The 12,659-nt window shown below is 45.6% G+C and overlaps 1 protein-coding gene across 1 annotated transcript in view; it reads left to right on the top strand.

Moving 5' to 3' along the window:
• CALN1 (calneuron 1) overlaps nucleotides 1–12,659 on the top strand; it is a 414,595-nt gene that overhangs the window by 159,732 nt on the left and 242,204 nt on the right. Inside the window, exon 3 of the mRNA XM_070362644.1 lies at nucleotides 5,208–5,351. Within this exon, the coding sequence (XP_070218745.1) occupies nucleotides 5,208–5,351 (144 nt within the window). The remainder of the gene's footprint in view (nucleotides 1–5,207; nucleotides 5,352–12,659) is intronic.

Raw genomic sequence — 12,659 nt, 5'->3', positions numbered from 1 at the left:
CAGGACCATTTCTATCCCAGGTCTTGCTTTGCTTCAGAACATTAGCCTCATTCCAAGGAGAAGAGGCTCAGATCCTTGTGGGAGTGCAGACTTTGATTCTAGAAGATTCCACAGGCAGAGAATGGAATCCTTTTTTCAGAAGATGTGTCTTACAATGTTACCTTTTGTACTCCACACAATGACAGTTGGACAGGCTCCTGTGGCCATCATAGATGTCCCTCCTGTGGTCCACAAGGCATCTTAGATGTGGTAGAATTGGCCATGCTGGTGCCTGGTGTGCACGTGTTGCGTGAGACTGCAATGCAATCAAAGACCAAAAGCACAGCATGGTTATATAACTCCGGAGCACAAGGGACTTCATCCTAAAGAGGGGATACATTCCAGTGGAAAGCACACCACGTGACTGAGTCATTCTTGAAAACTTGATCTGTGGTCTCCACTTCCCGAGGATGTGGAAGGTGGCCAGAGCCCCTTCGTGCTGCACCCTGGCTGTCTGCAGCCGGAGGCAGAAAGATCCGGCCTGCTCCCATGTCTCCGCCGTTTTATGGGCATATTTCTCACACCCTGTTCTGCTATTAAAAACAAAATGAGGCACACATCACATGTCTCAGACTGCAAGACCCATTTCCTTCTAATAAGCTTCTCGTTTCCTGGGCTTTCCCTTCACTGGAAAGATTAAATGTCCAGAGGCTCCCATTATGGATTTCTAGTTTTGTACCTTCCCCCTCACCCCTTCTGTTATTTTGAAAGAAAAATAAGTTAGTAAGCTTTGTCTGCTTCTGTGCATGCGTGCACACGTGCACACACACACACACAACAGAGGTAGATATTCTTTTTTAAAAAAATAATTTATTGCTTGATTATTTCTTAAGAGTTATCAATTTTGTTGATATTTTTCCCCAAAGCTCCAGCTTTTTTCCTTTTTTTGGTGGCACCACATGTCATGTGGGATCTTAGTTCCTCAGTCAGAGATAGAACTTGCATCCCCTGCAGTGGAAGCTTGGAGTCCTAACCACTGAACTGCCAGGAAAGTCCCCTTGGGAGCAAACAGAGAAGGATGACTTTGTCCCACTGACCTGGGGCGAAAGAAAACAGAACTCTGAGCTGAGCTGTTTCTTCTCCATCCTGTCCTGGGCTGAAGCAGGGCCAGCCTGGATGCATATTGCAAACAGGAAAACCATGGGGATTTGGGGCCTCAAAGGAACATGTTCCTTCAAGCAGGGCAGTTCCGGAGGGATCCCCATCTGAGGTCTGAGTTACCAATTCCAACAGTCCAGAGGTGAGGCAACTTAGGGTGTAGCCACCAAGGCTCTCACTTCCAGGTCATATTCTCAAACATCCCTAACCAAGCCCTCTGGAGTAGCTAATGTCAGGATGCAGGCTCTTTCCCTGGTAAGATCTAGGGCATGCAGAAGGACCACAGGGCTGAGGCCAGGCCCTATCAACAGAAGGGGATCATCCTTCAGTGCGACAGCATTAGCCCAGAGTTGAGGATGGAGTCAGAGGGATGGGAAGAGGAGATGGTGCCTTGGAAAGGAAGTGGTCCAGAGAGCAGGGGCAGGGCTCAGCCTGCAGCTGGCCATCAGGCTGGCCCACCTGGGACCCCAGCAAGGGTCCTATCATCATCTGAAATTTTCTACTGTTGCACGGTTTTGTCAGACCTGTTGTAAAACCCTGTCACAGAGGCTGGAAGGAGATCCAGCCCAACTCAGTTTTCAGATGGGGATATTGAGGCTGAGGGACAGGGCTGCCCTGATCATGGGGACTGGATGGACTTCTTTGTGAGCTGATTCCCATCTCAGGAGACCCTCCGTCTACATCCCCCTACCCTCAGTGTCTGGACTTAGGCCGAGTGAGGCATTACCTCTGCCCTGGTCCTTGAGTGCTGCGTGCCATGATCTCGAGCTGAGCACTGACTGTAAGCTGTTTTAGGTCCACCCAGCACATGGTTGGAAAACATATGGCTGCTTTAGATAATCTTGGGCATGTCTCATTGACGAGAAAAGTCTAAACATGCAGACAAACCCCTTAATTCAGAATTTGGAAAGGGCTAAAATGTTTTCTGTATCATCAGTGGAAAAAAGAGGGGTGTTTGAACAGCAGATTAATAGGGTATGAAGAAGAACACAGGCTTCCTATTCTTCTTTTAAATACTGTAACGATGTCCACGGATCCTTAGAAAGGGGCTCAAAGGACCTCACGGAGTCTCTTGGCCAACCTGGTTCATTTTACACATGAACAAACCAAGGCCTCAGGGTTTGGCTGCAGACCTAATTCGCTAATAGGCCTGGCTGGGAGCCCAAGGTCCTGACTCCCAGACTAGTCTTCCTTCTGCTGGAGCACACATTTATTCATGGAACGCATCCAGCATGCTGAATTAGTATCGATAATGAATCTGCTGCTGATATCTGGTGCTTACTTGTTCAGAATCATCATCTATTGAACAGCTGTCTGTCTAGCACCTCCTTCAGCACATAGGTGGGAACGTACAGCCTTGAATGAAATGTACAAGGCACTTGTAGCTCACAGAAGCCATGATTTCGGCACCTTGATTTCTTCATATTTCTAGGTGATATGGGCTAGGTGTCATGAGGCAGTAGTAAATGTCCTGCTGACCAATCAGTAGTGAGGGAGGTAACTTGGCTGTGGTGAGTGAGGGCATTGCTGTGAAACACACAACCCCTGACTTGGCCTTGGAGGACCAATGTGATTTGGGCAGGTAAAGAGGATGTCAAGGTGTTTCAGATGGAAGAACTGGCTGGGAGAGTGCAGAGGTCTGAAAAACAATCCCCAAAGGAATCAGATCCTCAAGCCTAGAACTTATAAATGTTACTTTGGAAAAAATGGTCTTTGCAGCTGCCGATAAATTAAGGATCTTGAGTTGAGGAGTTTATCCTGGATTATATGGTGGTCTCTAAATGAAAGCACAAGTGTCCTTGTAAGAGGCAGGCAAAGGGAGATCAAAGACAGATGAAGAGAAGGTAACCGCAGGGCAGAGATTGGAGCCTTGCAGCCACAAGCCAAGGAAAGTAGACTTGTAGGAAAAAGTGGGAAAAGAATCTTCCCTGGAGCCTCTGGGGGAGGGTAGTCTGTCCTCATCTTGATTTTGGTCCAAGCGTGCATATTAAATCACTCAGTCGTGTCGGACTCTTTGCTACCCTTTGGGCTGTAGCCCGCCAGGCTCCTCTGTCCATAGGATTCTCCCGACAAGAATACTGGAATGGTTTGCCATGCCCTCCTCCAAGGGATCTTCCTGACCCAGGAATTGAACCTGTGTCTCTTACGTTTCCTGCTTTGGTAGGAGGGTTCTTTACCACCTGATTTCAGATTTCTAGCCTCCAGATTGTGACAGAATAAATTTCTGTTGTTTTAAGCTACTACATTTGTGTGATTGATTAAAGGAACCACAGGAAATTAATGCAAAGAGGAAAGGAAAAGCATGCCTGGGTCAGGGTTCAGTGTGCTTGCTGGGAGGATAGTTAGATATTTAGAGAAGTGGTAACTACAGTTGGCCCTTCATGGATGCTGAACCCGTGGATACAAGGTCTAGCTACCCAATTCCATTTTATACATTTTATATTAGGGGACTTGAGCATCTGTGGATTTTGGTATGCACAGGGTCCTGGAACCAATCCCCTACCAATACCAAGGGACAACTGTAAATGGCTAGGGCCGATGTCTTGCATTAGTTCAGAGTTCCTGCAAGTTTTTGACTGGATCTTATCTTCCTACCTAGAGTATGGGTCTCTGGAGGGGAACCATGATGCTGGGCAGATCACTGTCTTTATTCTCCACAGTCCTAACTCCCGTGCTCCTCAGGTAAAGGCAGCTTGTTGAATGGCCCCGATGAGTGCTGGCAGCTGCCGCAGCTGAGCTCACACTGGATTTATTGATGAAAATCAAAGCTGTCCATGTCTGGTGCTCAGATACAATTGACGTACCTCTCATCTCTAGACTGTGATCTCAAATCGAATTCTCATGCCTCACAGGAGTGTGAGGTGTTAGAAAATGCTTAGCCAACCCACGATGAACAGAAGGCGAAGAGAGATCAGGGCTCTGGAGGGAGGGACTCTGGGTTTGGAAAGCAGAGCAGCTCTGGTGGTGGGTAAGAGGATGGGCGTCCCCCTACTGGGGGAAATGACCTTCTTGATGGTAGAGTCAAGTTCTCTGCCAGCCCCAGAGAATGTGATTAAAGATGCCTCTGGGGCTTTTATGACACTCTTATTGATCTGAGGTTGTTTATAGCCATAAAACAGCTGTAAATTAGAGGAATGAAATAAAAACAGCAGGATACTTAACTCCTGTCCTCCTAGGAGGTTGAGAAAGCTTTCTGCACAGCTCTGTGGCAGCAGGGAGCTGAATGTAAGTCCGCAATGGGGACTCTCATTCTCCTTTCCTCCCTAGCCCAAGCTGGGAGGTCACTGTCTTCCCGTCTTATCCCCACTGAAAGAGAAACCTCAGCCTTGCCGGGGAGTGTCCATGGCTAATGCGATTCCCAGCTGGGACTCCTGTCTAATTGTGCACCCCCTACTTTGTGTTGGGTGTTCCTGGTGACTCAGATGGTAAAGAATCTGCCTGCAATTCAGTAGACCCAGGTTTGATCCCTGAGTTGGGAAGATCCCTTGGAGAAGGGAATGGCAACCCACTCCAGTATTCTTGTCTGGAAAATTCCATGGACAGAGGAGCCTGGAGGGCTACAGTCCATGGGGTTGCAAAGAATCAGACACAACTGAGCGACTAACACAACACTACATTATGTTAGCTGCTTAGGGTTAGTTATCTCCTCCTTCCAAAGTTGTTTTTCTGGGGTTTTTTTTGTTTGTTTGTTGTTTCTTACCCCCTTCCCTCCCCGTCTTTTCTCTCTTTTTTTCTTCCTCTTCTGGCCACCCCCTTTTTAAAATCAGGTTAAAGGGTTTTGACACATCACTCTTTGTAAAGTAATTAGGAGTTTTCTGCAGACAGTTGCCTATCATTTCAATGCAGTAGAGCGGTGGTCCCCAACCCTTTTGACAACAGAAGACAATTTTTCCATGGATGGTGGGGTAAGGGGCAGGTGTGGTTTAGGTGGTAATGCGAGCGATGGGGAGCAACAGATAAAACTTTACTTGCTGGCCCACTGCTCATGTCCAGTTCCTAACGGGGGCTGGGGACCCCTGCAGTCAACCATGCCTTGTGACCATTGGACTTTCTCTGCATTTCTGTTGTAGAGATCCGAGAGGCCTTCCGGGTTCTGGACCGAGACGGAAATGGGTTCATCTCCAAGCAGGAGCTGGGCATGGCCATGCGCTCTTTGGGGTACATGCCAAGTGAGGTGGAGCTGGCCATCATCATGCAACGCCTGGACATGGACGGTGAGACTGGAGCCCACAGCATCCCCACCCCCTACCCCCATCCCCATCCCCTGGGATGAGCCAGGACTCATCAGAGATCTTGGGTTTGAAGGGCCTTGCAAAATAGAGACTTGGAGTCAAAAGACTTGGATTCATGTCCTGGCTTACATTTCAGGCATGGAAACTTGAACCAAATCTGGGTTTTTCAAACCACATTCCACAGACCTCCAGGGGTCTGCAGAGGTGGCTCTGGGGCCACTAGAGGGAGCCGAGTGAGGGGGGAGGCCCTGGCTGGTGGAGCAGTGAAAATGATTCTGTTTCATTTTCAAAACAGCTTTGTTGAGACAGAATTCACACACCCTAAGATTCACCTGTGCAACCTGTGTAATTCAGTGGCTTTGAGTGTATCACAGATTTGTGCAACCAATAGCATTATCAATTTTAGAACATTTTCATCACCCTAAAAGAAACCCTGTACCTCTGAATTATCACCTCCATTCCCTCTGAAAGTGAAACTGTTAGTTGCTCAGTCGTGTCCAACTCTTTACCCCATGGACGGTAGCCCACCAGGCTCCTCTGTCCATGGGATGCTCCAGGCTGTCCCTCTATCCCTCACCGAGTCCTGGACAACCACTAATCAACTTTCTGTCTCTATGGACTTAGCTCTTCTGGATCATGGGATACACGGTCCTTTGTGACTGACTTCCTTCACTTACCGTAATATTTGAAAGGTTCATCCATAGTGTAGCATGTATCACTATTTCACTGCATTTTATTGCTAAATCACATTCCATTTTTTGGCTATAACAGCTTCTTTTCTCTCTTTTACACACTGGTTTCTACATACAGTCTCATTGGGGGAAAGTGTTTCACTATCCCTAAACGGTTCTGGAAAATGACTGCATTTGATGATCCTTAAGATTCTTTCCTGCTCTAAAACCCTAGGAGTTTATCCCAAACTGGCTATGACCTTCCTGCCTTGGCCGAAGGTCCAGAAAGCAGCTTTCTTATTTTAGGTTTTTTTTTTTTGGATGTGGACCATTTTTTAAAAGTCTTTATTGAATTTGTTATATTATCGCTTCTGTTTTATGTTTTGGGTTTTTGGCCACGAGGCATGTGGGATCTTAGCTCCCCAGCCAGAGATTGAACCTGTATTCCTTGCATTGGAAGGTGAAGTCTTAACCACTGGACTGCCAGAAAAGTCCCCTAATTTTGTTTTTTCAACACACACTCTCCCTCTCTGGAAAGCAGCTTGATCCCAGGTGTAAGGGGTCCAAAGTGGTAGACTTTGGGGATTCTTGTGTAGAACATGAAGTAAAGGCCAGCTAAATGGAAACAGAGGATGGGGCAGGGTGTCTTTTGGGAGAGACAGATGAAGACCCTGGTAGTGAGGGGTTTGATTGGTCTGCAGACTAATTGAACACAGCTGTGTCCTGTTATCTTGCTGGTTTGTTGGAAAAATGATAATTTAATGGTGACTGTATGGTGAATGGACCCCAGTCCCAACCACCAAGTGCAGCTGTGGGCATTTATTTTCTGGTTCAGGAAAGAGATGTTCTATCAGGGATGTTCAGTTGTACATGGAGTGCTGGCTCTGTCCTTACATCTCTGATTGATTGTGACTCTCTGGGTCTTTGCAGGCCTGATTCGACTTTGCTTTATAGTTAGAGGTACTGGATTGGCCAAAAAATTCTTTTGGGTTTTTCTGCACCATCCTATGGGAAAACCCAGATGAACTTTTGGCTAGCCCAATATTTCTGAAAAGCTGGAGCAAAGCACATGTTGTATAGCAAAATCTCTTCCCTGGATTCCCATCATCATTTCAGAGAAACACTTCCAGGAAAAAAGAGTTTCTTCCTTAAAATAATAGAAATTTTAACCTATCTTCTTTGTAGAATTAAGAAGGTTTTTGTGCCTTTGAGTCTTCTCTCATAACTTAGCAAAATAAAACATGGTCAGATGGACTAAAAGCAAATGGACTTAGCAACATTTAGTCAAAATGAGCTGGGGGCTATCATGGGAGAGTTACTTCCATGGAAGTTTTATGGATCTTCATCCAAGTACATCCTTGCTGTCTGTCTATTCGTTCATCAGACCCTGGCTCATGGGGAATTTTTACATTATTGCAAATCCTCCCTGATTGCAGGAGGGCTTGGAGTCCCCTGGGGGCCTCGGGTGATGGTGCTGTTCCAGGAGCCCATCAGGACTCAAGCAGCCAACAAGATGCAGCTTAAGAGATGCCAGGTTTCACCCATTCATTTGCAACATCATTCTTAGTGACCAATGCCGAGGGCGGGACTTCCAAGCAAAGCATATAGAGAATTCTATTAGTTCCTTTAACAGAAGCCTAAATCATCTGTTTTTTCATGGTGACCCCATCAGGTGAAAGCACAGTTATTTACTTTTCTTCATTTATTTAAATATATTAATTTTTTTTTTACAAATTTCTGCCATACAACAATGCAAATCAGCCATAATCATATATATCTGAAGTGCAGCTTCCTCAAACTTTTGTTTTGTTGCCTACAAAAGAATCAATATACAACAAATGAAGGCAATGCAGCAGTGCAGGCAAAGAGAATTGCCTTTTGCAACGCAATCAATGCCTAAGTGGGGAAAGAGCTAAGGGAGAAATACCCAGGCTGAGGCGGAAATGCCTTTATGTTATTTGTCAGTGACACTGGTAAGTGAAATTTCTGGGTTCTGAGTTCTGGATATACGTGGATTGACTGTTTTTCAGTGTCCTTCTCTTAGTGGGGTCTTTTGAGCTATTCTGGTGGTGGTTTTTTTTTAAGTCAGGTTCTAATTATATCCTTCCTCCCAGCTTCTGTAACTGGAGATTCTCTGCAGACATTTGGCCCTACCTAATTAAGCTTCTCTTTGGTGTGAAACTTGTGGAATGGCAGAGATTTTTATGAGAATAATGCCGCATGCACACACACACACACTCACACAAGGGTTTTGGGCCAGAACTTAGGATTCTTCACTGTAAGATGACCATGCCTCCTGACCCTGGTCCTGGGATCCAAGGGCATCGGGAGAGATGGCGGTGCCTCCGTGCATCCCAGCTGGCCGTGATTTGAGGCAGGTCTGGCCCACACACCGATCCATTCTCTCTGGGGTCCCTGCCGTTTTGCTTTCTGGTGAGGTCATACCTTCGGCACGAGGCCCAGATGGAATTAGACCGAGTCTGTACAACCTTAGTCTCTCCATGAGGCTTTCATTAGGTGGTTCCTGGGGAGTGGGGTGCTTTGCTGACTCTGTGTGTAGCAGTAATCTCCCTGGATTAGGGAGCTCACTGGTTTCCTGGACACAGAGCCTGTGGGAGGCAGACGGTTCCAGTGTGTGTGTGTGGCGGGGGGAGCCGGTTTTCCAGAGGGCAGAATGGAAGACAGGCAGTAGTAGGGTCTGGAATTGCTCTCCTGACCATAGCCCATTAGACTTCAGAGCTGGGACTGACCCTGTGTGTGTGTATACCGCATAGGCTGAACTGCCCCGAGTTAAATAAACAGAAAATCCAAACTCCCAGTTGCCCAGTGCTTCCTTTATGGCTGCAAAGGTTCTTTTAGCCTCTGCAGCTGAGGTGACTTCTGACCTGACATCAGTTGGGGACTAGGACTCATGTTTCCCAGATGCTTTTGCCAGCATCTCACCTTCAGCCCAGATTCTGGAAGTCTGAAGTTCTCTTCCTCAGGCTCCTAGAACCATTTAAACTCAGTGACCTAAGGCTCTCCTTGCATCGGGAAATCCATTTCTCTCCAGTGCATTGCAGTACTGTCCTTAGAAATGATAAAACAGTCACCTTACAAAAACATCTCCAAAGCTTAAATCTTTTATAGAAGCAAGTTGAGAAAGTGACTGTGGGCTCTGCCATGCTCCTGTTGCTCTCATTAGCTCTGTGGTTCCCACAGCAGTTCCTGGGGCCCCTTGGAGCTTCCTGTACTGCCCACTGGCGAAAAGGGGCTTGATATCTTTAAGACCAAAGGGACGTTTTTGACTCTTTTCTACATCATAATGGTTTCACCAACTACACCACTGTGGGCATCTGGAGTGAACCCAGCCAGCTTTGTAAGTAGTTTCCTGAAACTGTCAAACCAGGAGATGCTTTCAGAAGCCCATGGTTTCTGCCTGGGTCCCCGCTCATATTTCTTAATGCAATCTTCCGTTCCTAGCTGTCTCCACCTCTCCTGCACTCAAGGAACAAAACAAATGCAGCCCTTGCCCTCTGCATTCTTAATTTCCCTTCTGTGCCTCAAAGATGCAGAATCTTTTGAAATTCCAACAAGTTTGGGGTTTTGAAATGAATTATTATCCCTCAACAGGTTTGTAGGGTTTTTTGTGTTTGTTTTTCTTTTTTTTTTTTAGGTTCACCACTGTCTGGATGGTGAGTATGATTCAGCTTTGTTCCATTTAGAAAAGATTTTTCTGGTGTCCATTATGTGTGAATTTGCTTAACTTTATGGTTGGCAAGATGCCCTTTTGCTTAATTTTGAGGCAAACCACTGAGCTCAAAGAATGAAATTATGGCCAGAGTCACATGAAAGAGTTGGCAGGGTCCCCGTTGTTAGCCTGTGTGTCTGTATGTTCCCTCTTTTCCTACCCATTCATTACATGTGTTGACACTTTGCTGATCAGTCATATGATTATGACTTTCCTATTTTCATTTGTGATCTTCTAGAAGACAGAAAAGTCTATGCTTAATTCCCAGTACAGCCCATTTCCACTTCACAGTCAAACGTGTCAGTGTACTCGTGTGGAGGCTCTGGAATGGGCCTAGGTCTATGTTGTGATTTCAAATACATGCTTCCTTCTTTCCTTCCTTTCTTTTTTTCTGTCTCTCGTTTTTCTTTCTTTCTTCTCTCTTTCTCTCTTTGTGCTGAAGTATAGTTGATTTGCAATGTTGTGTTTAGTTTCAAGTACACAGCAAAGTGATTCAGTTATACATTCACATACAGCTATTCCTTTTAGAATTCTTTTCCCTTATACGTCATAACAAGATATTGATATATTTTCCTGTGCTAAACAGCAAGACCTTGTTGTTTACCTATTTTATACACAGCAGTGTATGTATGTTAATCCCAGGCTCCTAATTTATCCTTCCCCCACCCTTTCCCCTTTGGTAGCTATTAAGTTTGCTTTCAATGGCTGTGAGTGTGTTTCTGTTTTGTAAATAAGTTCATTTGTATCATTTCTTTAGATTCCACATCTAAGTGATATCGTACACTATTTGTCTTTCTCTACCTGACTTCCTTCACTTCGTATGATGATCTCTAGGCCCATCCATGTTGCTGCAAATGGCATTACTTCATTCTTTTTATGGCTGAGTAATATTCCATTGTCTATATACACACTTCTTTCTGTGTGTGAGGGAAGATGCTCACCCACAGATTTCATGAAGGGGGATGATCTGGTGGAAGTACCTGGGGTTTTAGCATTAAGCAGAGGTGCATTAACTTCAGTGCACAAGAAAAAAAGAAGAAATGGAAACATGCTAAACAGATGCGCTGAGTCAGAATCCCCAGCGTGAGGCACAAGAACCTTCATCCTTTAACAATCCAGCCAGGTATGGACAGCAGTGTGTCCATCAACATCACTGGGTGACTTCTAGTTAAAAGAAAACCTTTGGCTGAGAGAAATCTTCAAGCCTATGTATTTGTATGGACAAGAAGGTCTGAGGAGGAGTAAATGCCTGAAAAGCAAATAAGGATATATTTCCTCTGGGGATATGACGAAGCAGGACTAGTCAGTCCTGCTTGAAAGTGGGGGCCTTCCCAATGCTTGCGTATGCTGGGGCCTTGGCTTCCTCCCTTCTCCAGCTGTGGTCCAGGGACCCACAGAATCACCATATCCTGGGAGCTTACTTGCAGTGCTCACCCTCAGGCCCACCTGAGACCTGCTGATTCAGAGCTTGAGTTTTAACAAGAACTTACGTGCGTGGTTGAGTTTGAGAGGTGCTAGTCTAAGGGCTTTTCTGATGGCTCAGCAGGTAAAGAATCCACCTGCAATGTAGGAGACACAGGGGATGAAGGCTCAGTCCCTGGGTTGGGAAGATTGCCTGGAGAAGGAGATGGAAACCCACTCCAGTATTCTTGCCTGGGAAATCCCATGGACAGAGAAGTCTGTCAGGCTACAGTGGAGTTGAAAAGAGTCCAACATGACTGAATGCACACACACACACACACACACACAGTCTAAGGCATACCATCAGAAACAGGAAGCAACCCAACCATGATTTCTTGTTTGACAGTCTTTTCCATGGAGTGCAGTCCTTCCTTAATCTCCTGCCAGTAACCCTGGGGGAAGATGTGTAACTTTAAAAGCTGGAAGTAATTCACAAAGTCCTGGTGACGGTCAGTCACAGGAAAATCTCTCTTTATGTGTTTGCATTTGTGAATAAGCATGATTGGCATCAAACTATTTCACATTTCATTCTGTTAGGGAATTACTGCTGAACTTATTTTGACTTCATTATGGTAAATCTTAGCTAGGTAATGACAGCGATAACTAAGACTTCTGTAGTGCTCACCATGCTTCCAATAATGACTTAGAGTGATGATAGTAGTAGCTAACACAGTGGAGTCTCCATTGTAGACTGCTACTCTGGCACTTTATTAACTTAGTTCTCATAACAGCCATAGGGACTCATATGATTCTCATTTTAGAGATGAGGAAAATGAAGTACAGAGGTTTCAAGTTACTTGCCCAGGTCACACTGCTAGTAAGAGCTCCATGAATCTAGCCTGAACTCCATGGGAGAGATTGTCAGATGAGGAAACATGGTTGGGTTGCTTCCTGTTTCTGATGGTATGCCTTAGACTATGCGTGTGTATGCTTAGTCGCTCAGTCACGTCTGACTGTTCAACAACATATCTTGTCAATATGTTGTTATTCTTTTTGTGATTTAGTGGATATAGGTCACTTAGGCTGACAACGAGGCATTGAAGCAGTGACTTAACGGGACAGAGATACACATGCACGCACACTCCCGTCATGATGTCACGTAGATATTTCAAACCTATGTGAGTGTTTTGGTTATCAGTTGCTATTCCAGACAGTCTCCTGCCATCAGCTTTGGCTGGATAATAAATTCTAGCCACTCCCCAAATTATTCTTGAATGAGTCGAGCCTGATTCTAGACCAGAGTTTATGAACTGAAGATGATGTCTTTGGGTTTCTTGCTGCTTTAGCAAAGGGGCGTCCTTTTGGGCTTCTCGGGATAAGTAGTGATGGTGGGTGTTTGTGACAAATCCACTCCAACATCCCTATCTCCCGAGGTAGCTCCTCCCTCTGCATTTTTCTAAGAAGACTCTGCCATCTCAATTGTTTTGA

The sequence above is a fragment of the Bos mutus genome, chromosome 25, assembly GCF_027580195.1.
Source record: "Bos mutus isolate GX-2022 chromosome 25, NWIPB_WYAK_1.1, whole genome shotgun sequence".
NCBI classification, from domain to species: domain Eukaryota; kingdom Metazoa; phylum Chordata; class Mammalia; order Artiodactyla; family Bovidae; genus Bos; species Bos mutus.
The sequence above is the reverse complement of the archived record's forward strand: the minus strand, read 5'-3'. Positions and strand labels throughout refer to the sequence as shown.